This window comes from Phyllobates terribilis, unplaced genomic scaffold (genome assembly GCF_046119375.1).
Source record: "Phyllobates terribilis strain yellow unplaced genomic scaffold, ASM4611937v1 Scaffold_2__4_contigs__length_985480577, whole genome shotgun sequence".
Taxonomy (NCBI): Eukaryota; Metazoa; Chordata; class Amphibia; order Anura; family Dendrobatidae; genus Phyllobates; species Phyllobates terribilis.
In genome coordinates, this window is record NW_027362762.1 from 616,278,467 (window position 1) to 616,304,916 (window position 26,450).

General features: G+C 41.9%; 1 protein-coding gene across 4 annotated transcripts in view; it reads left to right on the forward strand.

Moving 5' to 3' along the window:
• The window catches only part of DCAF6 (DDB1 and CUL4 associated factor 6), a 287,738-nt gene that overhangs the window by 136,110 nt on the left and 125,178 nt on the right, over positions 1-26,450 (forward strand). For all 4 annotated transcript variants that reach the window (XM_073666525.1, XM_073666526.1, XM_073666527.1 and 1 more), the window contains 2 exons: positions 4,917-5,025; positions 23,346-23,437. In XM_073666525.1, coding sequence (XP_073522626.1) covers positions 4,917-5,025; positions 23,346-23,437 — 201 coding nt within the window. The remainder of the gene's footprint in view (positions 1-4,916; positions 5,026-23,345; positions 23,438-26,450) is intronic.

Consider the following 26,450-nt stretch of genomic DNA (forward strand, 5'->3'; position numbering starts at 1 on the left):
TTTTTTTAGTACAAATTTCACCATATTTTTCACCACAAAAATAATTTAAAAACTGGATCAGTTTGGTATCGCTGTAATCATACTGATGAGAAGAATCATATTGGCAGATAATTTTTACCGCACGATGTACGATATAAAAATAAATCCCAATACATAAGGTCAGAATTGCGGTGTTTTATTTTTTAGGGGGATTTTCACTCCCCTTGGATTTTTTTCCCCTGTTTTCCAGTACATTGTTTGGTAAAATGGCTCTTAAAAGAAAGAGGAAAAAATGGAAATTGGCCATGACAGAAAGGGGTTGATCCCCAGAAAACCACTGTTACGTGTTTATTTTCTTTTTTGGTACATGTTTTCGGTAAGCTAGTTATTTTCTTTGGTTTGATGTGTATTACTTGCCATAGTATTCTTTCTAGGCCAGGGTCACATGCTTGTAGATTCTCTCATGCAAGAGAATCGTGTCGATTATGATAATGACACTACGATCAAGCACTGATTAGTTTCGTCGGTGTCAGCTTAGTGTGATCTGATTCTCTCAAATGATCAAACCGTAGCGCTCTGTGAGGAGCAGAAGGAGAATGAAATTTCTCCATCGTCTCCATTCTGTGTCTCCCCGGAAATCGGACTCCGCTCAGATGTCATCACGTACCTGTAGACTAGCATTTTTTTCTCCTAACAATTCGGCATGAGAAAAAAATTCAAATCAGCACTGGCCCATAGAATAACATTGGTCTGAGTACAAGCCGATAAAAGATTGGATAGGACACGGCCGATGTATACATTTGCGTGAGCGTGACCTTAGACAGGTTTCTGTTACATTATAAAAATGGTTAGTAACTTTCCCTTAGAAGTGAAAAAAAAAACAGAAGTTTATAGAGGGAGAAATTTTTTTTGTTTGTTTGTGTTTCCACGTACAGGGTGGGCCATTTATATGGATACACCTAAATTAAATGGGAATGGTTGGTGATATCAACTTCCTGTTTGTGGCACATTAGTATATGGGAGGGGGAAAACTTTTCCAGATGGGTGGTGACCACGGTGGCCATTTTGGATCCAACTTTATTTTTTTCAATGGGAAGAGGGTCATGTGACACATCAAACGTATTGAGAATTTCATAAGAAAAACAATGGTGTGCTTGGTTTTAACGTAATTTTATTCTTTCATGAGTTTTTTACAAGTTTATGACCACTTATAAAATGTGTTTGAAGTGCTGCCCATTGTGTTGGATTGTCAATGCAACCCTCTTGTCCCACTCTTGATACACTGATAGAAACACCACAGAATAAATGCTAGCACTGGCTTCCAGTATCCGTTGTTTCAGATGCTGCACATCTCGTATCTTGATGGTATTGTGTGGTATATGGGGTACAAATATAGTGGGGCCATTCTTCATCAATGGAAGCCTCAATGCCACTGGATATCTGAAATTGCTACATGATGACGTGTTGCCCTCTTTATGCACTGAAGATGGTGTGTTCCCTGAGTTTTTCCAACAAGATGGTGCACCACCACATTATGGGTGTCAGGTCCGAGCATTCCTACATGAACAGTTTCCTGGAAAGTGGATTGGTCATCGTGGGCCAGATGAATGGCCACCAAGGTCTCCCGATCTGACCTCCTTAGACTTTTATCTTTGGGGTCATCTGAAAGCAATTGTCTATGCTGTGAAGATACGAGATGTGCAGCATCTGAAACAACATATACTGGAAGCCTGTGCTAGCATTTCTTCTGCGGTGTTGTCAAGAGTGGGAGAAGAGGGTTGCATTGCATTGAAAAATCTTCCACCCACGTGTCTCCTGTCACAGTGAGATTGGAGGAAAGAGAGAAGCTTTTACACGGTATTCACATACATCAACATATATTTTACTTACCATAAATTGTTTCTCATTTTTTTAAATGAATGAGCTAATGGTGAGCACTCGCTACTTTGCCCTGTTGGCTGGCACTGCTCACTCCTATGCACACCACCATCAACTGGTTCAGCTATTGTGACAGGCCAACCTTGTACAGTCATGGCCAAAACCTTTGAAACTGACACAAATGGTGGCTTTCACAGTTTTTGGCTGCTTCAGTGTTGTAGATCTTTTAGTCAGATATTGGCATACCGAAGTGCAATTTCAGGTGCTTCTCACTAAATTATAATATCATCAAAAAGTTAATTTATTTCAGTTCTTCAATACAAAAAGTGAAACTCCTATATTACATAGTCATTACAGAGTGATATATTTCAAGTGTTTATTTCTGTTAATGTTGATGATTATGGCTTACAGCCAATGAAAACACAACAGTCATTATCTCAGTAAATTAGAATACTTTATAACAACAGCTTGAAAAATGTTTTTAAAATCTGAAATGTTGGTCTACTGAAATGTATGTTCAGTAAATGCGCTCAATACTTGGTCAGGGCTCCTTTTGCATCAATTACTGCATCAATGCGGCGTGGCATGGAGGCGATCAGCCTGTGGCACTGCTGAGGTGTTATGGAAGCCCAGGGTGCTTTGATAGCAGCCTTCAGCTAGTCTGCTTTGTAGGGTCTGGTGTCTCTCATCTTCCTCTTGACAATACCCCATAGATTCTCTATGGGGTTAAGGTCAGGCGAGTTTGCTGGCCTATCAAGCACAGTGATACTGTTGTTTTTGAACCAGATATTGGTACTTTTGGCAGTGTGGACAGGTGCCAAGTCCTGCTGGAGAATGAAATTTCCATCTCCAAAAAGCTTGTCGGCAGAGGGAAGCATGAAGGGCTCTAAAATTTCCTGGTAGACGGCTGCGCTGGCTTTGGTCTTGATAAAACACAGTGGACCTACACCAGCAGATGACATGGCTCCCCAAACCATCACTGATTGTGGAAATGTCACACTAGACCTCAAGCAGCTTGGATTGTGTACCTCTTCACTCTTCCTCCAGACTCTGGGACCTTGATTTCCAAATGAAATGAAAAATTTACTTTCATCTGAAAACACCTTGGACGAATGAGCATCAGTCCAGGTCTTTTTGTCCTTGGCCCCCAGGTAAGACGCTTCTGGCATTGTCTATTGGTCATGAGTGGCTTGACACAAGGAATGCGACACGTGTAGCCCATGTCCTGGATACATCTGTGTGTGGTGGCTCTTGAAGCAATGACTCCAGCAGCAGTCCGCTCCTTGTGAATCTCCCCCAAATTTTTGAATGGCCTTTTCTTAACAATCCTTTCAAGGCTGCGGTAATCCCGGTTGCTTGTGCTCCTTTTCCTACCACACTTTTTCCTTCCACTCAACTTTCCATTAATATGCTTGGATACAGCACTCTGTGAACAGCCAGCATCTTTAGCAATGACCTTTTGTGGCTTACCCTTCTTGTGGAGTGTGTCAATGACTGCCTTCCGGACATCTGTCAAGTCAGCAGTCTTCCCCATGATTGTGGATCCTGCTGAAACAGACTAAGGGACCTTTTTAAATGCATCGGAAGTCTTTGCAGGTGTTTTTTTGTTAATTATTGTAATTTACTGAGATAATGACTGTTGTGTTTTCATTGGCTGTAAGCCATAATCATCAACATTAACAGAAAAAACACTTGAAATAGATCACTCTGTTTGTAATTACTCTATATAATATGAGTTTCACTTTTTGTATTGAAGAACTGAAATAAATGAACTTTTTGATGATATTATAATTTAGTGAGAAGCACCTGTATATCAAATTTCTTGTTTTGAATGTTTGAAAGAGATTTACAGTTTTGGAAAATCCTCCTCCGTGGGTTCAGTTTGTTTGAAAAAAACAAAACAAAACTATTCTCAACTTACCCTCCCAGCTCCAGCACTGAGTCTTCGCCGCTGCTCCCGGTGTGTGTTATTGTCTCCTGCTTTGATGTCACACGTACAACGCCGCAGCCAGTTACTGAGCTTGGCTGCTTGTGTCATCTACTCGGTCAGAGCCTCTAAGCTCACTGATTGACTGCAGCACTATCGATATGATGTCAGCACTGGAGACAATAAGAGACACTCTGAGCAGCAATAGAGACTCAGTGCTGGACCTGGGGAGGGTGATTAAAGATCAGTTTGTTTCTATTTAAAACAAAATGCAGCCAGAGGAGGGAACTTGTAATTCATCCATGTTTGTATGGGCTTTCATACCCAATTTTGATGTGTCTTCTATACTTTCCACCTCCCCATTTGATGGTGTAACAGTTTGCTAAATGAAAAGTTAAAAAAAAAAAAAAAAAAAATCAGCGATATACTGTTAGGGCATGTTCACACAATGTTTTGTTTAAGGCAATTTGGAGCTGATCAGCGCTGAAAACCACGTGACAACAAAATGCTCAGAAAAACTCAAACTTTCCTAGTCACTGACTGTATAGATGTAAAAGACTTGCTGTTAATCTGTTCAGACTTCTTAGCATCTTTTAACCAGTTTAGGTTTCCGAAAATGCCATGCAGTTAAAAAGAAAAAGGGAAGGCCAAAGACTTCTATTTTTAAGTATGGCGCATCTTCCAAGTGGAAGTCAGTGGGAAGGCAAAAAAATATACTGCTCCAAAGACAAAGCTTTGTTTTGTGACCATCATTCCTGTTTTACTTATTGCTTAATGTACTTTAAAAAAACGTATTTTACTCATTGCTCGTGTAAATGACCACAAAAAAACCTATTCAAAAATCACTCAAAAGACAGCCCAAAAATGCTTAAGAAAACTCCCCCAGAAAACCTTTCTAAATCGCCTCAGGAGATGCTCGAAAAGCGCACAAGAGACGTTTTTAGGGAAAAAAAAGCTGGCATTTCCTAAAGCGGTTTCCGTTTTAAAAAGCTTGTTGGTTTCACCTGCCTGGAAAAGTATAGTGTGCACATAGCCTTACCTTTTGTGTGTGAATATAAGCATTAGATAAAATTGTGATCAAGTTTTTAGCTGTTAACCAGCCTGAATTTTACGTTATTATTTTTTTTTACAGAAAACAAATTCAGTCCTGAAGCTGATGCAAGTGAGCCTGTTTTGCAATTACACTACAGCACAGAAGGAACTACTACAAGCACAATAAGACTGGACTTTACAGACGAATGGTAAAAAGCTTTCATGATGATCACTTTATTAAGTTAAATGCAGCTAAGAGTTTGTGCAGTGACTTGAAACTGTATGAAATGTATATAGTAGTAATTAACAATACTATGCTTTTAACCCCTTAGTGGCCGGACCAATTTTTTTTTAATCTGAACATTGTCACTTTATATAGTTATAATTCTGGAATGCTACAACAAATCCCAGTGATTTTGAGATTGTTTTTTGTGGCACATTATACTTTCTAATAATAGTAAATGTTTTGCGTTTATTTAAAAAATATCAGAAATTTGACAAAAATGTTTTAAAAATTGCAATTTTCTAACTCTGAATGATTATCCCTTTAATCCAGATAGTCATATCACACAAAAACATTAATAAATAACATTTCCCTCATGTCTGCGTTACATCAGCACCATTTGTAAAGTGTTGTTTTATTTTTTTAGCATTTTAGAAGATTTCAAAATGTAGCAGTAATTCTTCATTTTTTCAAGGAAACTGACAAAACTTATTTTTATAGGGACCTGTTCAGTTTTAAAGTGATTTTGGGGGTCCTATATGTTGGAAACCACCAAAAAGTGATATAATTTTAAAAAACGCACCCCTCAACGTATTTAAAATTGCTTCATTAACCCTTCAGGTGCTTTTCAGGAATTAATGTAAAGTGACATGACAGGAATTAATAATTTTATTTTGACCACCTAAATTTTGATAACTTCTGAAAAGGCCACTATGGCCAGCATACTCTAAGGCTGCTATTTAGCTATGAACTGCCATGTCAAACACCAGGACGACACAATCAAGATTTCAGGGTGCCAATGGGGCTAAAGAGGGAGCCCCCACACTGCTGTAGTCACTATTGACAGCAGTATTTAAGGGGTTAAACGGCCATGGTCGATACAAACACTGATCATGGCTGATACAGCAAGTTGTCGGGTATAGTGTACAGCTGATAGTTACAGGATTGTCACCCATCGGGGGATGCTAGTCTCTTATATCGCAGGTCAGCAAAAAGACGTATTGGTGGTCACTAAGGGGAAACGTTTAACCCCTTGCCTCCAAACCCAATTATTATTTTTATGTTTAAGTTTTTCACTGCCAACTTTTTTATTTTTCTGTAGACATAGCTGTCTGAGGGCTTCTTATTTGCGGGACAAGTTGTTGTTTTGAAAGACGCCAATCGTTTAATAATGTACTGAGAAAAAAAACCTGAAAAAACAAATTCAAAGTGAGATGAAATGGTGAAAAAAATGTACTTCCACAATCATTTTTGGGGTTTTGCTTTAAAAATTACCTAGAAACATGATTCTCAACATTAGCGTTTGCTCACATCTGCCAAATGAAAAATCAAATTGCACTTTCACCAATGTTATTCAGTGAGGCAGTGTTCATCTGTGAGTTTTTCCTCAGCTGGAATTGGGCTGAGGGAAAAAAAATCAGAGCATGCTGCGTATATCAGATGAGAGTCTCCAATGGAAGTCAATGGGTGCGAGAAAAAAATCTGACAGCACACGGATCATGCGTATGTCCGATTTTTACTCACAAATCTCTTAAAGAAAAAAAAGTAATATAAAGCTATAGCTAGATAGATGACCGACAGATATTAGACATGTATATCCTGCATATATATAATGTCACAACCCCCTACATATAATAGACTTGCACCCTTTATTGTCTTTCATGTGGCACTTAAGGGTATTTATCCTTATTTAACTTATTAAATAATAATAAAAAAAATGACTCTGGGTCCCTCCTATTTTTGATAACCAGCAAAGGTAAAACAGACAGCTGTGAGCTGATATTAGGAGGCTGGGGAAGGTCCATGGTTTTTGTGCCCTTCCCAGCCTAAACATACCAGCCAGCAGCTGCCCCAGAAGTGGCACATTACATTAGATGTGCCAAATTTGGCGCTTTGCCTTGGCTTTTCCCAATTGCCCTGGTGCTGTGGCAATTGGGGGAATGGTGCTTGGGGTTGATGAGAGCTGTGAATTGACCAAAAACACAGCTGACCTCAATCCCTGGTGTTAGTAATGGAGAGGTAGTTATCAGACACCACCATTACTAACACATTAAGTAAAAAGAGAGACACACACACAAATATTTTATTACACACTCCATGATTTTAAAATAAATTCCAAGTGCAGCGTAAATTCCAAGTGCAGTGTAATTGTGAAAAAATGCAATTCCAACATGATTTTTGGCTTTTGTTATTTTGTTTTACATGGTAGAAATTACTCTGAATCATGAATATATTTAGGTCAGTACAATTAGGGTGATACCAAACATGCATATATATTTTTTTCCATTTAAAGATGCTCTCCTATTAACTTTTTTTTTCCCTAAACTGTGTAGTGTCAATGTGTTAATATACTCACCAATCATGGTCTTCTCCACAGAACAAAAGCCATTCAGCTTATCTTCTGTGCCATTTGACAGCGATTCAGACTCTCCAGTGGATTTTACAATGTACGCCTATGGCGTGTCAGAACAAGACTCCATAGGCTTACATTGTGAAAAATGACTACCATCTCAAACATAGTGGTTTGATCCGGAGAGTCTGAATAAGGCTGCGGTCACACTTTCAGTATGTGGTCAGTATTTTACATCAGTATATGTAAGCCAAAACCAGCTGAGGAGCAATCAGAGAAAAAGTATAATGGAAAAATGTCACCACTTCTACATTTCCACCCACTCCTGGTTTTAGCTTACAAATACTGAGGTTAATTACTGATAGCGTGACCATAGCCTTACCGTCACTTCACTCAGAAGAGGAACCGTTCCTCGCTGGATGGCGGAAAAGACGGCAATCATCTCTGACCCTACAGTATACTAATATTTACACAGGTTTAGGTAAAAAAAAAATGGGAGTGCTTCTTTAAGTGGAGAAAAAAATTCAGAAGTTTGAAAAAAAATAAAAATAAAAGGCTTGTATTGCCATTTTCTGACACACACCAGTTTTTTTTCTCCGTTGATTGAACTGTTAGGGCTTGTTTTTTTCTGTGACGAGCTACCATTTTACTGATACCATTCATTGATTGGGTGCATATGACATTTTAATATTTTTTGTTTTATTACATGTTTCACGAGGAGTGGTCACTTAAAAACTGCATTTCTGAGTTTTTTTTTTTTTTTTTTCTTCTCTGTACGGATTGAAGTTAATTAATATTATATTTTGACAGACTAGACATTTATGGACTCAGTAATACCAAATATGTTTCATTTTTCAATTTATTTATATTGGGGAAAAGAGGGTGATTCGAATTTTCAGATTTTTTTTAAACTATATTTTTAAAACCCTTTTTTTATTTTTTACTTTATTTTATAGCTTAGTGGATGAAAATCTGCCTTCTATGGAGCTTTACAAGACTACCAAGATGTCAGCGACACAGGCCTTCAGCAGGCCTTTGGCTGCTATTATAACACAAAGCCAGGTTTTATTAAAAAATGTTGTACTGTTTGGATTTACAGACCCTTTTTCTTTTTTTTTTCCTAAAAAGTAAACTTTGATGTGGTCATAATTAAGCTGAGGGGATCTCGGTAAAAAAAATAAGGTAAATGAGTCAGTCCATCCTAGTGGGCTGCTGACAGATTCTCAGGTAAGGCATTCTGTAGTCAGCTATAGACAGTGCAACACAGCTTCTATGGAAGGCAAAGGTGCCAATTTAAAAAAATGATTTTTAGCCTTACTTACATTTATGTAAATAAAAACTGTCACCAGGTGGACAATTAAGGCTGAATTGAGTCTGGTTCTTAAGGGGTTAAATGCCAGAAATAATTCAGTAGCCATTTGAATCTTCTCTCCACTAGGCTAAAGTATAGTACAAATACACACTGCTCAAAAAAATAAAGGGAACACTCAAATAACACATCCTAGATCTGAATGAATGAAATATTCTCATTGAATACTTTGTTCTGTACAAAGTTGAATGTGCTGACAACAAAATCACACAAAAATCATCAATGGAAATCAAATTTATTAACCAATGGAGGCCTGGATTTGGAGTCACCCCCAAAATTAAAGTGGAAAAACACACTACAGGTTGATCCAACTTTGATGTAATGTCCTTAAAACAAGTCAAAATGAGGCTCCGTATTGTGTGTGGCCTCCACGTGCCTGTATGACCTCCCTACAACGCCTGGGCATGCTCCTGATGAGGTTGCGGATGGTCTCCTGTGGGATCTCCTCCCAGACCTGGACTAAAGACTAAAGCATCCGCCAACTCCTGTACAGTCTGTGGTGCAACGTGACGTTGGTGGATGGAGTGACACATGATGTCCCAGATGTGGTCAATCAGATTCAGGTCTGGGGAACAGGCAGGCCAGTCCATAGCTTCAATGCCTTCATCTTGCAGGAACTGCTGACACACTCCAGCCACATGAGGTCTGGCATTGTCCTGCATTAGGAGGAACCCAGGGCCAACCACACCACCATATGGTCAGGCTACCTCTGGCGAGCACATGGAAGGCTGTGTGGCCCTCCAAAGAAATGTCACCTCACACCATTACTGACCCACTGCCAAACCGGTTGTAGCATTGGCATCTCTGCCCCCTGCTAAGCAAAGACGCCGTTCCCCTCACCTCTCTGCTCCGTGCTCGGCGTCCTCCTCCCGCGCTGCTGGCAGCGCGCGCTGCTCCCCAGGCACTGTGGTTAGGGCGCGCGTGCGCTCCCTCTCTCTTAAAGGGGCCGCGCGCGCCGTCCTAAGGAGTCCCCGGCCAATTGCCAAAGACTCTCCCATATATAAGGCACCTCCTCCAAAATGGAGGTGCCCGAGCAAAGTTGTTTGCACTGTGTCTTCCTGTGCTTCAGCCCTCAGGTCCCGCTGCTAGCCTGACTTCTCGTCCTACCTACCAGCCCGTTATCCTCCAGTTACCTGCCTGTCACCTGCCTCGTCTGTCAGACCGCTCACCTGGGAGGGTCCACCAGTTACCTGCCTGTCACCTGCCTCGTCTGTCAGACAGCTTACCTGGGAGCGTCCACCAGTTACCTGCCTGTCACCTGCCTGTCACCTGCCTCGTCTGTCAGATCGCTCACCTGGGAGCATCCACCAGTTACCTGCCTGTTACCTGCTGTCTCCGTCAGCCCGCTCACCTGGGAGTGCCCGCCAGTTACCTGTCAGGTATCCGCCTCGCCTGTCTACCCAGAGACTGTCCCCGTCACTTGCCGTGACCACCTGCCTGTCTACCCAGAGACTGTCCCCGTCACTTGCCGTGACCACCTGCCTGTCTACCCAGAGACTGTCCCCGTCACTTGCCGTGACCACCTGCCTGTCTACCCAGAGACTGTCCCCGTCACTTGCCGTGACCACCTGCCTGTCTACCCAGAGACTGTCCCCGTCACTTGCCGTGACCACCTGCCTGTCTACCCAGAGACTGTCCCCGTCACTTGCCGTGACCACCTGCCTGTCTACCCAGAGACTGTCCCCGTCACTTGCCGTGACCACCTGCCTGTCTACCCAGAGGCTGTCCCCGTCACTTGCCGTGACCACCTGCCTGTCTACCCAGAGACTGTCCCCATCACTTGCCGTGACCACCTGCTTGCTTACCCGGAGGCTGTCCCCGTCACTTGTTGTGGCTACCTGTTTTCCTTCCCTGGGAGTCACCCGCTTCCTTACAAGGACTTCCCCTTTGTATTGCAGCTCAGAGGTTCCACCTCCCGGCCCTTTTACACTGGTCATTCTGAAGGATGTTGCAGGCAGCAGATCACTCTCCATGGTGTCCCCAGACTCTGTCATGTGCTCAGTGTGAACCTGCTTTCATCTGTGAAGAGCACAGGGCGCCAGTGGCGACTTTGCCAATCCTGGTGTTCTGTGGCAAATGCCAAGCGTCTTGCACGGTGTTGGGCTGTGAGCGCAATCCCCATCTGTTGACGTCGGGCCCTCATACCACCCTCATGGAGTTGGTTTCTAACCATTTGTGCAGACACATGCACATTTGTGGCCTGTTGGAGGTCATTTTGCTGGGCTCTGGCAGTGCTCCTCCTGTTCCTCCTTGCACAAAGGCGGAGGTAACGGTCCTGCTGCTCGGTTGTTGCCCTCCTACGGCCCCTTCCATGTCTCCTGTTGTACTGGCCTGTCTCCTGGTAGCACCTCCAGCATCTGGACACTACGCTGACAGACACAGCAAACCTTCTTGCCACAGCTTGCATTGATGTGCCATCCTGGATGAGCTGCACTACCTGAGCAACTTCTGTGGGTTGTAGAGTCCGTCTCATGCTACCACGAGTGTGAAAGCACAACCAACATTCAAAAGTGACCAAAACATCAGCCAGAAAGCATTGGTACTGAGATGTGGTCTGTGGTCCCCACCTGCAGAACCACTCTTTTATTGTGTGTCTTGATAATTGCCAATAATTTCCATCTATTGTCTATTCCATTTGCACAACAGCCTGTGAAATTGATTGTCAATCAATGTTGCTTCCTAAGTGGACAGTTTGATTTCACAGAAGTTTGATTTACTTGGAGTTATATTCTGTTGTTTAAGTGTTCCCTTTATTTTTTTGAGCAGTGTACTTAGGGGTTATACGTAAAATTCACATAGAGTACAAGACTGTATGCCTGTAGAAGCAATAGCAAAAGGGAAAAAAGCAAACACAGCCCTCTAGTTAATACTAGAATGATAATTCGTATTAGTGGAAAAAAATCAATGAATTCCACAGAGTGCAGTGTATGAAGGCTTACTACCTGCAAGACCAACATGTATTTAAAGGGAGTCTGTCACCAAGTTCTTGCTACCTAATCTGAAAGCACCATAATTTAGAGACGAAACCCTGACTCCAGCGAAATATCACTTACTTTAATGGGTGCTGCAGCTTTGATAAAATCACTGTTTTATCAGCAGAAGATTATCACTAGGGGACTAGTAAACCTGCTGTCAAGTAGTCCTCCATGTTCATGAGCTACTCCCACCACTGGTGTCTTTCTGCCTATGCACAGTGTACACAGAAAGCTGATAATTGGTGCTGTGAGCAGAGCAGGGCCGGCGTCAGTACCCGGGCAAGTGCCGGGGCCCTGGACCATCAGGGGGGCCCACTTGTTATCGGGGCCCGGGCCGCTTCCTCCTTGGCATCTGTGCAGGGCCGCCGGTGCTGTTCAAGCCCTGCTCTGCTTCATGCTGCAGCAGTGTGCGGTCAGTGTGCTGCTGCTCCACCAATCAGACCCAGTGCTGTCACTTTCAAGACATGGCCGCGCGCTGTGCGCAGTGCGGCTGTTTCTGGTAGTAATGACACACAGGGGCGACAGTGCGCCTTTAATTGTGCTTGTGTGTCGCACCTGCCGCGTCATTACTACCAGACACAGCGCGCGGCCATGTCTGGAAAGTGACAGCACTGGGCCTGATTGGTGGAGCAGCAGCACACTGACCGCACACTGCTGCTGCTGCATGTAGCAGAGCAGGGATTGAACAGCACCGGCGGCCCTGCACAGATGCCAGGGAAGCGGCCCGGGCCCTGCGAGTGGGCCCCCCTGATGGTCCAGGGCCATGTGACACGCCTGAGGCCCTGCACTGCCACATGACTGAGGAGCTGGACGGCACACAGGCCAGGGGGCAGGTGAGCGAGCTTTCCCAATCCCCATCTAAAAAATATTTCTTATGTATGATGTGAATGTCTGTGTATGTCAGTGTATATATATTTATGTCTGTTTTAAATGTGTTTTTAAGAATATGTTCAAATGTGTATGTATCAGTGCGTGTCTGCATATTGTGTGTATATCTGTGTACCATGTTCATGTGTGTATGTGTGTGCGTGTCTGCGTACTGTGTGTGTGTGTGTGTGTGTGTGTGTGTGCGCGCGCATGTTTGCATATGTGAAGGATGAAGGGACAGCCTGGGACCTGTGTACTATATATATATATTTCTCTGCATCATGAATCGTGGTATGTGCTAAAGGGGCGCACTGAGACTCTTTCGCCCGGGGCCCAGAAAAACCTGGAGCCGGCCCTGGAGCAGAGGTATATTGAGATCAGCATTCAGAGATCTGGTAGATCTACAGCAGATAAAACAGTGATTTTATCAAAACTCCAGCAAGCAGTCTAGTAAGTGTTACATTGCTGGAATCAGGATCTCTGTCCCTAGATCAGGTTCCTCATATATTGGGTAGCAAAAATCTGCTGACAAATTCCCTTTAAAAACTAATAGAATTGATAAGACATGTAGTATAGCATGGAGCTGGTTTAAACTCTTGGGCTGAAAGCACAAACTTAATTTTCCCGCAAAGCCTCAAAATACAAGTAGTATGTCCGCTTCTCACACAAAATACAAAGCTTGATGTGATCCGCTCCTGACCAGGAACAGATGTACTCATATCGCACCTGAGCCAGGGTTTCATCCTCTTGGCTTTTTACAATGCTTCAAAAGAATAGGCCAGAGGGGCGGAACCCAAAGCCAGACAAGATATGAGACTATGCCAGCTTGTATTCTGTTCTAAAGTTCTGCTTTTGATTTCTTCTGAGAGTAAAATAGTAACTTTAGTAAATAAATTGGCTGTTTACACTATGTTCAGGTTCATTTTCAATCTATAGAAGCGACGCCCGAAGACTGATGCCTTTAAAGAGGTGGTCCACTGCATTGTATAATGTGCCCATCGATTTACACCTTTTAAATAAGTACACTACTCAAAAAAATAAATGCAACACTAAAATACCACATCCTAGATATCAGGGCTGTGGAGTCGCTAAGCCAAACCACCGACTCCTCAATTTCCTTGACACCGACTCTGACCCCTCAACTCCGACTCCCTCATACATGGCTCATGTTTAAGTGATTAATTTACTGTAGCACAGATTCATCTCAGCTAAAAGTCTAGACCCTTAGATCAGGAATAGGACAGACATTTATAGGACATTTCATAACTTTCCCAAATTATTATGAAAAAAAATATTCCCCACAAACTACATTGAACTTCTGTACCCAATTTATTATATATTTTAGGAGTTGAAGTTGGTCCATTTTACACCGACTCCACCAAAATGGACACAGACTCCGACTCCACGACTCCGACTCCACAGCCCTGCTAGATATCACTGAATGAAATATTCCAGTTGCAAGTCTCTATTCATTACATAGTGGAATGCGTTGAGAACAATAAAACGTTAAAAAATGATCAATGTAAATCAAAATTAATATCCCATGGAGGTCTGGATTTGGAATGATACTCAAAATCAAGATGGAAAATCAATTTACAGGCTGATCCAACTTCAGTGGAAATGCCTCAAGACAAGAAAATGATACTCAGTAGTGCTTGTGGCCTCCACATGCCTGTATGACCTCCCTTCAACACCTGGGCAGGCTCCTGATAAGGCGGCGGATGTTCTGAGGGATCTCCTCCCAGACCGGGATTAAAGCATCAGTCAACTCCTGGACAGTCTGTGGTGCAATGCGGCGTTGGTGGATGGAATGAGACATGATGTCTCAGATGTTCATGATTGGATTCAGGTCTGGGAAACGGGCATGCCAGTATAAAGCATCAATGCCTTCATCATGCAGGAACTGCTGACTCACTTCAGCCACATGAGGCCTAGCATTGTCATGCATCAGAAGTAAGCCAGGGACCACTGCACCTGCTTCTGATCTCACAATGGGTCTGAGGATCTCATCCCGGTACCTAATGGCAGTCAGGGTACCTCTGGCTAGCACATGAAGCGTCGTGCGGCCCTCCAAATGAATGCCTCCCCACACCATTACTGACCCACTGCCAAACCAGTTGTGCTGGAGGATGTTGCAGGCAGCAGAACATTCACCATGGCGTCTTCAGCCTCTGTCACATGTGCTCAGTGTGAGCCCATTCTCATCCATGAAGAGCACAGGGCGCCAATGTCGAATCTGCCAATCTGGTGTTCTCTGGCAAATGCCAATCTCCTTGCACAGTGTTGGGCTGTAAGCACAACACACACTTGTGGACGTTGGGCTCTGATACCACCCTCATGGAGTCTGTTTCTGACAGTTTGAGCAGACGCATGGATGTTCGTGGCCTGCTGGAGGTCATTTTTCAGGGCTCTGGCACTACTCCTCCTGTTCCTTCTTGCACAAAGGAGAAGGTATTTGTCCTTCTGCTGGGTTGTTGCCTTCCTACAGCCCCCTCCACATCTCCTGGTGTACTGGCCTGTCTCTTGGTATTTGCTCCATTCTCTGGACACTGCTGAAAGACACAGCTACCCTTCTTGCCACAGCTCGCATTGATGTGGCATCCTGGATGAGCTGCACTACCTGAGCAACTTCTGTGGGTTGTACTGTAGACACCGCCTCATGCTACTGTACCTTTAGGGGTGAGAGCAATGACAAAATTTCAAAAGTGACCAAAATAACAGCCAAAAAGGATGAGAACAGAGAAATGGTCTGTGGTTTCCACTTGCAGAACCACTCCTTTTTATAGGAGGTGTCTTGTTAATTGCCTACAGTTTCTACTGGCTGTCTGTGAATCAATTTCTCCTGCTGTTGTGCAAATGGAACAGTCAGTGTTGCTTCATAACTGGACAGGTTGATTTCACAGTGTAATTGACTTGGAGTTACATTGTTTTGTTTAACCCCTTTCAGATCAAGTCAGTAATAGCACGTATCTGCGCCCTGGGACTTATGGACCAGCTACGTACTATTACGCATAATGCGATCGTGGCCGCACAGAAGCGGTGCGGGGCGATCGCCGCCGGGTGTCAGCTGATTGTCACAGCTGACACCCGGTGCTATGTGCCAGGAGGGGTCCCGCACCGCTCCCGGCACATTAGCCCCCGCAATGCTGCTATCGAAGTCGATTGCAGCATTGCGGGTACAAGGGGGGAGGTAAGCGCCGGTACTTGCCTCCTCTCCGGCATCCAGCGATCTCTGCGGCGGCTCCCGGATGTTGTTATGATGACCCGATGTCGTCATGACAACATCCGGGTCACCAGGAGGCAGGAAGTTACTTTGGTCACGCGCAGTGCATGACCAAAGTAACTGTGCAGCGCTAACAGGCAGGCATGGCATAGGGAGCTGCTGCTCTCTATGCTATATTGCCGATCAGCCTGCAAAAACTGAAAGTCCCATAGTGGGACAATGTGTAAATGTAAAAAAAAAGTGTAGGCTGGTGCAGAAAGAAAAAAAAAAAAAAAAAGAATGGTAAAAATCTAAAAATAAAATGAAAAAAATAAATAATCCCCAAAAAATAAAAATATATTGTACCCATAATATTTATTTAGTATGAAAAAAACAAAACAATAAACAATAAAAGTACACACATTTGGTATTGCCGTGTCCAGAATGACCTGACCTACAAAACTGTCTCACTAGTTAACATCTTTACTGAGCGCGATAAAAATAAATAAAAAAAACCTAGCAAAAAACAATGCTTTATCATACCGCCAAACAAAAAATGGAATAACACGCGATCAAAAAGATGAATGTGAATAAAAATGGTACCTCTGAAAAAGTCATCTTGTCCCGCAAAAAAACAAGCCGCCATACAGCTCAATCGTCTGAAAAATAAAGTTATAGCTCTCAGAATAAAGCAATCCAAAAAAATTCTTTTTTCTAGAAAATATTTTTGTGTAAAAGCTCCAAAACATCAAAAAACTATATAAATGAGGTACCGTTGTAAACGTACTGACCCGGAGAATAAAGCTGCCTTATCAATTTTACCACACGTGGAACGGTATAAAAAACAAAAACACAATTCCGAAATTGCTGTTTTGTTTATTCTGCCTCCCAACAATCGGAATAGAAAGCGATTAAAACATATCACGTGCCTGAAAATGGTACCAATAAAAACGTCAACTCATCACGCAAAACACAAGCCCTCTTGTCGGCCAAAATATGGAAAAATTATAGCTTTCAAAATATGGCGTAGCAAAAACTAGTCTTTGTAAAAAAAAAAAGCGTCTTTTAGTGTGTGACAGCTGACAATCATAAAAACCCGATGTTAATCTTGTATCGCTGTAATCACACTGACCTAAAGAATAAAGTCGTCTAATCACTTATACCACACGAGGAACGGCGTAAAAAAAATAAACTCTAGGGTTGGTGTTAGAGTTAGGGTCGGGATTTTTTCAAAAGTAAAGAAAAAAAAATGATGACGATATGGCGACCAGTGTTGAGCGCAAGTGCTTACTACTGGAGTTTGCATCGGGTGCTCGGGTATGCACTGAGTATCGCGGTTGTTCGAGTGACTTGCTCGAGTTTCCGCCCCATATGCTTCGCGGGCAAAAAAAAACATTGCTGGGATCGCCTGCCTTGCACGAGCGATCCCTGCATGTTTTTATTTGGGTGTCTAACAACTGTGAAACATGCGGGGAGGGGACTCGAACATGTCACTCGAGCACCCTTGATACATGGTGCATACCTGAGTACCCGATGCAAACTCAAGTAGCGAGCACTTGCGCTCAAGACTAATGACAACTTATTCAATATGATAACCTAATGTTATCAAATTCTATCGTACCTCTGGGTTCAAAATGTACACTATACCCCTTGATAAAATCCTTGAGGGGTCTAGTTTCCAAAATGAAGTCCATAGTGGGGGGTTTCCACTATTTAGGCACATCAGGGGCTCCCGAAATGCAACATTGCGTCCGCTCTTGATTCCAGCCAATTTTGCTTTCAACAAGTCACACAGTGCTCCTTCCCTTCTGAACCCTGACCTGCGCCCAAACAGTGTATTTTCCCCACATATGGGGTATTGGCGTACTCAGGAGTAATTGCACAACAGTTTTTAGGTTGCATTTTCTCCTCTTATCCTTGTGAAAATAAAAAATTTAGGGCTAAAAGATCATTTTTGTGGAAGAAGTTTGATTTTTTTTTTTTATTTTATTTTCACGGCTCCATGTTCTAAACTTCTGTGAAGCACCTGGGGGTTCAAGGTGCTCACCACACATGTAGATAAGTTCCCTGACGGGTCTAGTTTCCAAAATGGTGTCACTTGTGGGGGGTTTCCACTGTTTAGGCACATCAGGGGCTCTCTAAACGCAACATGGCGTCCGCTAACTATTCAAGCAAATTTTACATTCAAAAAGTCAAATGGCGCTCCTTTCCTCCCGAACTCTAACGTGCTCCCAATCAGTGGTTTTCCCCCAACAAATAGAGTAACTGCTTGCTCAGGGGAAATTGCACAACAAATTTTGGGGTCCATTTATTCCTGTTACTCCTGCAAAAATAAAAAAAATTGAGGTCTAAAGTAACATTTTTGTGAAAAAGGTTAAATGTTCATTTTTTTCTTCCCGTTTCCAAAAATTCTGGAGAAGCATCTGAAGGGTTAATAAACTTCGTGAATGTGGTTTTGAGCACCTTGAGGGGTGCAGTTTATAATGGTGTCACTTTTGGGTATTTTCTGTCATGAAAAGTCACTTCAAATATGATGTGGTACCTAAAAAAAAAAATGGTTTTGTAAATTTAGTTGTAAAAATGAGAAATCGCTGGTCAACTTTTAACCCTTATAGCTCCCTAATAAAAACAAATTTTGGTTCCAAAATTGTGCTGATGTAAAGTAGACGTGTGGGAAATGTTATTTATTACCTATTTTGTGTGACATATCTCTCTGATTTAAGGGCATGAAAATTCAAATTGTGAAAATTGTGAAATTTTCAACATTTTCGCCAAATTTCCATTTTTTTCACAAATAAACGCAAGTGATATCGAAGAAATTTTACCACTATCATGAAGTACAATATGTCATGAAAAAACATTCTAAGAATCGGCGGGATCCGTTGAAGCGTTCCAGAGGTATTACCTCATAAAGTGACAGTGGTCAGATTTGTAAAAATTGGCCCGGTCATTAACATGCAAACTACCCTCGGGGGTAAAGGGGTTAAGTGTTCCTATTTTTTGAGCAGTGTATTTTTGTAAATACCTTCTGCTGCCATATGTGCCTGTGAGCGGTGCAACCGCTGCTCGCTCAGGCCGCATCACGTGACCCGGGCTGCAGAAGCTGCTGACATCTTTTGATGTCACGAAAACTTCCGGATTTCCTGGATTCACCCAAGCAGAACCCAGTGGCACACACCCCACCTGTTTGACTGGGCTGTGGGCAGTGTTTCACCGCACGTCACAGCCCAGTATCCAGTGTGAGCTTGCGGTTAATAAAAGCGGAGGAGAGAGGGAAAGCGTGCAGTGGATACTGGGCTGTGACACGCTGTGAAACGCCGCCCACACGCATGCCGTTCCGCGTGTGGTAAAATTGATAAGGCAGCTTTATTCTTCGGGTCAGTACTTTTACAGCGGTACCACATTTATATCTTTTTTTTTTATGTTTTAGCGCTTTTACATAATAAAATTAATTTTTTTGTATCGCTTTATTCTGAGAGCTATAACGTTTATTTTTTGGCTGTTGGAGCTGTATGGCGGCTTTTTTTGCGTGACGAGATGACGTTTTCAGCAGTACCATTTTTATTTACATTAGTCTTTTTGATCGCGTTTTACTCCATTTTTTGTTTGGCGGTATGATGATTAAGTATCGGTTTTTGCTTCATTCTTTATTTTTTTACCGTGTTCACTAAAGGGGTTAACTAGTGGGACAGTTTTATAGGTCAGGTCGCTCCAGACGCGGCGATACCAAATATGTGTACTTTTATTGTTTTTTTTGTTTTTTTTTCATTATTTATTTATTTATGGGTATATTTTTATTATTTTTTCATATTTTTTTTATATTTTTACAAAATACATTTTTTCACTTTCTGTTTTTTTTTTACTTTTACACATTGTCCCACTATTGGACTTTGACTTTTTTAACCCTGATCGCTCGCATAGCATAGAAATGCTGCAGCAGCATCTCTGAGCGCGATCTACATAACTTCCTGCTGTCTGGTGACCCTGATGTCTTCATGACGACATCAGGTCATCCATGACGACATCCGGGACTTGGCTCAGACAGCGCCGAACGCCGGAGCGGAGGTAGTTATTTGTGCTTACTTCCCCTTGCCACCGGAATGCTGCGATCGACTTCAATCGCAGCATTTCAGGGGTTAATGTGCTTGAAGCAGTGTGGGACCGCTCCCAGCACATTGTCACAGCTGACACCCGGTACTATCAGCTAACACAGGGCGCCAATCGCCCCGCACCGCTTGTGTGTGGACGCAATCGTAGCACGCTTAATAGTATTTAGCTGGTCCATAAGGCCCAGGGCGCAGCTACATACTATTACTGACCTCGTCGGAAAGGGGTTAAGGTAATGTGTCACATTAAATTTTTTTAAATGACCAATAATATTACATACAAGGGACAAATACGTCACACCATGACCAGATCACATATTGCCAGCAAAAAGTGGCCGAATAATACCACATACAAGGGACAAATACGGTCATACCATGGCCTGACCACATATTACCACCACATAGTGACCCAATAATACCACATGCGAGGATCAATGACTAGACCACATATTACCACTACAGTGACTGAATAATACCACATACAAGGAACAAATACCTCCACACCGTGACTGGACCACATATTGCCACCACATAGTGACCGAATACTATAATACTGATCATCAATAAAAAAAACACAATACTAATATTACCATAAGTGCCATTATAGACAGGCGCTCTGTACATAGTATAAGGTGTATAGTGTCAGTGTACAGGTAATACAGTGATCACCAGTGACATTATACACACGAGCTCTGTATATAGTGTACAGGTAATACAGGGATCATCAGTGACATTATACACAGGAGCTCTGTACATAGTATATAGTGTATAGTGTCAGTGTACAGATAACACACTGACACACCAGTGATGTCTCTAGTTGAAGTTCTTCATCTTCGCTTTTCTCTTTCATCCAGCATATACCGCCATCACTTCTTCCAGCCAGAACTCGTGTCTTCTTAAAATAAGTTATCTAGAGCACATTCCCCAACTTCTACACTACACAGCTGAATACAGACGTGCAACCACCATTAATATATAATTATTTATTATGCAACCCACCATTCCAAATATGAATTGTAATCCACCACTGTGCCCCCACTAACTATAAATAGCCACTTTACCCACCTAATACATATATAAATTAATTAGTATTCTGCCACCGATGTACGTGGGGTGATATGTGTCTGAGGGATGTGACACTGATCTCTGTATAAGCAATGGCATATAACGTCAACTCACTGACCTGCGCTCCTGTTCCTCATGAACTGCACGTGGTAATCCAGAATGATGATACAGTGATGGTGAATTCAACAGATTTATTTACAGTTCTTGATGAGGCAAGATGAGGGAAGGTGAAGGATGAGGAAAGGGTAGGAATTGTAGGTATTAGAAGCGCCAGGTAAAGTGGTAACAAGAGATTCCTTTCTCCAGTCCTGCAGCATGTGTAGTCAAGATGGATGTGATGAAGTAGGAAGTGAGGAGCCGGAGATAGGAGTTACAGACCGAAAGGTGTTGTGGGTAAAACACAGGAATAATGCATGTTATAACATACAGCATTATAACAACGGCCAGTAGATGGCAGAAAAGTACAACAATACAATAATCATGTAACATTAGGTAATGCCCAAATGGCTGAAAGTCTTTTCAAACAAAGAGCTGGGCAGCACAATTAGAATTTGTACTCTTTACCCCAATTCATTACCAGTCACACTCCGTCATCCTCAACGCACCCCACTCTCCTGATTCATTATATTTACATGCCCCCCTACGCCCCAATTCATTTTGTCATGTCTCTCCTACCCCCACGTCATCAAAATTTACTCCCCCACCCCCCCCGCCACTCCCAGTTCATGATCATTTGCTCTCCCCCTCCACCCTAAAGTCATAATTTGCTCTCCCCACCTTCAATTCATTTTCTGTCCCCCACCCTCAATTCATAATTATTTGCTCTCCCTCACCCTCAATTCATTATTTGCTCTCCCCATTCCCCACTCCCAATTCGTCATTTGCTCGCCCCAATCCTTTGCAAATTAAGAGACATGTTCTGCAGAGTGTAAAACTGGTGAAAATGCTGCAGCCAGTGTTATCAACATATTACATATCAGACAGTTTACCTCATGGGTGTTCTCCATCTGTTTCCAATTGGTTTAGAAATGGCAAAGCCCCCAAATTATTAGAGGAACCTGACGAACAGGCGTGTGAGGCAAATGGGCCATAGGGCTATAGTGTAGCATGAAGCAACATCTCGTCTTAAGAGGTGTATAATCTTTGCACTGAGGGAATGACCCTTTTAGTAATGTGACTTGCTGATGAGGCATTGATGGCTTCCTGGTCTGCTCCATGCTCCACCTGTGAACTTGCCCCCTTTATGACCTTAGGAATTGCAGTTGCTATGCTGCCTTTGTGCACTTTGTTTAGAAAAAGGTGCAGTTTAACAAAACCCTTCCATTGTCTTAGACAGTACTTAGCGCTGAGTATTGTAGATGCATTGTTAAAGCACCCCTCTGGCTTTTTTTATGTTACCACTAGAGTAGTGTTACTAATCTCAGTTCCTTGCACTTAGTCTCATACTTACCAGCTGCCGTCTTCTCCTGTTATCGGCGTCGCTGCTGTTGGTCTCCATCAGACTCCAGACCTGCCAGATCGCTCCATTGTTTGGTGGGTGATCCGGAAATCACGACTCGGTATAAGTTTGAGAGCCAGAATGAGTCCAGAATGAGGTTCTCATAGAAATACATTGAGAGCTTGTGACCGTAACTTCTGACTTCCGGATAATAAAAAGCTGCAGTCACAAGATGGCGGAGCGCGACCAGCGCGGCACCAGAAATGGCTTAAAACAGCGGCTGGAAATTATAATACTAGGGTCAGAGAATTGAAAGTCACTAGAGTATGTTGATGTTAGGAGACAGATGGAGAGCTTTGAGCGGTGTGAAGAAAATCTGCTGTAGGAGAGAAGCTGGGAGTAGAAGTATAGTGTGTTGCTATCTACTTCTTGGTTAATTTGGCTATTGGCATTGAAGAATGACACTGAAAGTATATGTCCAAGCTTTGTGTGCTGGTGGCAGATGGCTGAAGTACATGCTGCTTCTTTGTGGGCAGATTTTTCTGATTTGGCTCCCAGGATTTTGGTACTTGCCCTATTTTTGAGCTGTGATGAGTTAGAGCTAATGGAATAAGTGGTCAATATCACCTAGAGACAAGCAGTCATAATAATTATAATGTATTATATGGTCAATAGCAAGACTAAGCACTTGAACTGTGATCTCATGATTTTTCTCTTGCTGTAGAATGATTATGAATTTCCTTATCGTACTTACAGTTTCCTGACAATTTCCTTACAGTTGGCAGTACAATTCTGATGTTTTCCCAACAACTTCAAGTTTAAATGGTCAATATTAAATCATCACTGTTTTTGTACTATATATACTTAATGCTAAATTTAGACTTGAAGCAGCTATTCACATCCCATCAGTCTTAAAGTTTTGTATTTCTTCTAGGAGTAACACTGCCTCAAGTTCAGTAGCTGTGAAAGTTGGACACAAAAATAATCCTTCAGCACTTGAACCTGCTTCGTCAAATGTAATGGAAGGTACAATACTCAAAAAACTATTCAATGATTTCCTACTAAACATTTTTATGGATAAGTGTGAATGGGATAAAACTGTTTACATTATTAATTAAACCATTCAGGACCAGACAATTTTTAATTTCTTAACTTTCGATTTTTTTTCTCCTTTTACCAAGACAATACCCCCCCGTATCGGGGGGGCTTTTTGCAGGGCGAGTTGTAATTTTGAATGACACCATTAATTTTACCGTATAACTTATTGAAAAATGGGAAAAAATCCAAGTGGATAGAAATTGTTAAAAAAAACTGCAATTCCGCCATTGTTTTTCAGATTTTGCTTTTACAGAATGGATTGTACAGTAAAAATGACCTGACAACATGACTCATCAAGTCGGTACGACTACAGCCATATCATACTTGTGTATATATTTTGTTATATGACTAGTGAAAAAAATCAGAAATTTGTAAAACCAAAAAAAAGCATGTGTATATATTGTGACGGGGTCACTGGTGATGTATGTGAGGGGAGATGTGTGTCATGGAGGTTGCTTTCTTCCGTGATGTGAAACCCAGAAGCTTGCCTCCAGCATGTTAGGTGCTGAAGAGGTTAATCTGCCATCTTGGGTTGGTTTTTTTTTTTGTGAGCAGATGTGAGATGGGCGGGACACCTGCTCACCATATCTCCACCTCAAGGGTGTGGCTGGAAAGGTTAAATCCCAGCATTTAATTTTTTTTCTGTTGTCTGTCTGGAGATTAGGCAAGTCATATATAATATGATATATATATATATCTAATATATATATATATATATATATATATATATATATATATATATATATATATATATATATATATATATATATATATATATATATATATATATATATATATATATCTCACCACACCAGTGATTACTCTGTACATATACAGTACAGACCAAAAGTTTGGACACACCTTCTTATTTAAAGATTCTTCTGTATTTTCATGACTATGAAAATTGTACATTTACACTGAAGGCATCAAAACTATGAATTAACACATGTAGAATTATATACTTAACAAAAAAGTGTGAAACAACTGAAAATATGTCTTATATTGTAGGTTCTTCAAAGTAGCTACCTTTTTCTTTGATGACTGCTTTGCACACTCTTGGCATTCTCTTGATGAGCTTCAAGAGGTAGCCACCGGAAATGGTTTTCACTTCACAGGTGTGCCCTGTCAGGTTTAATAAGTGGGATTTCTTGCCTTATAAATGGGGTTGGGACCATCAGTTTTGTTGTGCAGAAGTCTGGTGGATACACAGCTGATAGTCCTACTGAATAGACTGTTAGAATTTGTATTATGGCAAGAAAAAAGCAGCTAAGTAAAGAAAAATGAGTGGCCATCATTACTTTAAGAAATGAATCATAGAATCATAGAATGGTAGAGTTGGAAGGGACCTCCTGGGTCATCTGGTCCAACCCCCTGCTCAAAGCAGGATTCACTAGATCATCTCAGACAGATGTCTGTCCAGCCTCTGTTTGAAGACGTCCATTGAAGGGGAACTCACCACCTCTCGTGGCAGCCTGTTCCACTCATTAATCACCCTAACTGTCAAAAAGTTTTTTCTAATATCTAATCTGTCTCCTCCCATTTAGTTTCATCCCATTGCTTCTAGTCTTTCCTTGTGCAAATGAGAATAAAGATGATCCTTCTACAATGTGACAGCCCTTGACATATTTGTAGACAGCTATTAAGTCTCCTCTCAGTCTTCTTTTTTGCAAGCTAAACATTCCCAAATCCTGCAACCGTTCCTCATAGGACATGGTTTGCAGACCAGTCACCATTCTGGTCGCTCTTCTCTGAACTTGCTCCAGTTTGTCTATGTCTTTTTTAAACTGTACACAGTATTCCAGATGAGGTCTGACCAAAGAGGAGTAAAGACCGATAATGACTTCACGTGATCTAGACTGTATGCTTCTGTTAATACATCCCAGAATTGTATTTGCCTTTTTTGCTGCTGCATCACACTGTTGACTCATGTTCAGTCTATGATCTATTAGTATACCTAAGTCTTTTTCACATGTACTGTTGCTTAGCTCTATTCCTCCCATTCTGTATATGCTTTTTTCATTTTTATTGCCCAGATGTAGTACTTTGCATTTTTCCCTGTTAAAAACCATTCTGTTGGTTGCTGCCCACTGCTCCAGTTTATTTAGGTCTTTTTGAATCCTCTCTCTCTCTTCTCTAGTATTAGCTATCCCTCCTAGCTTTGTGTCATCAGCAAATTTAATCAGTTTACCCTCAATTCCTTCATCTAAATCATTGATAAAGATGTTGAACAATACAGGTCCCAGGACGGAGCCCTGTGGTACCCCACTTGAGACATTCATCCAGCTGGATGTGAAGCCATTTACAACCACCCTTTGAGTCCGATCACTAAGCCAGTTATGAATCCACCTAACAGTTGCCTGGTCCATTGCATACTTGGTCATTTTTTCAATAAGGATGATGTGAGATACTTTGTCAAATGCTTTGCTGAAGTCAAGATATACTATATCTACAGCATTTCCCTGATCCACCCAGTCAGTGATTCTGTCATAGAAGGAAATTAAGTTAGTCTGACATGACTTGTTAGTTACAAACCCATGCTGACTCTGGTTAATCACTTCATTCTTATCCATGTACTTACATACATGTTGTTTAATAATTTGTTCAAAGATCTTTCCTGGTATAGAAGTCAGACTCACCGGCCTATAGTTCCCTGGGTCCACCTTCTTCCCCTTTTTGAAGATGGGAACAACATTTGCTCTTCTCCAGTCTTCTGGGACTTCTCCTGTTCTCCAAGAATTTTCAAAGATTATGGAGAGTGGTTCTAAAATTTCTTCTACGATCTCCTTCAGTACTCTGGGGTGTAATTCATCTGGACCTGGTGACTTGAACTCATTTATGTTAGCTAAATATTCCCTCACAATCTTTCTGTTTACAGATCACTGTCCTTTTAAAGGAACAGAGGAATCCAAGTTAAGATCAGTTGATGTTACATTTTCTTTCT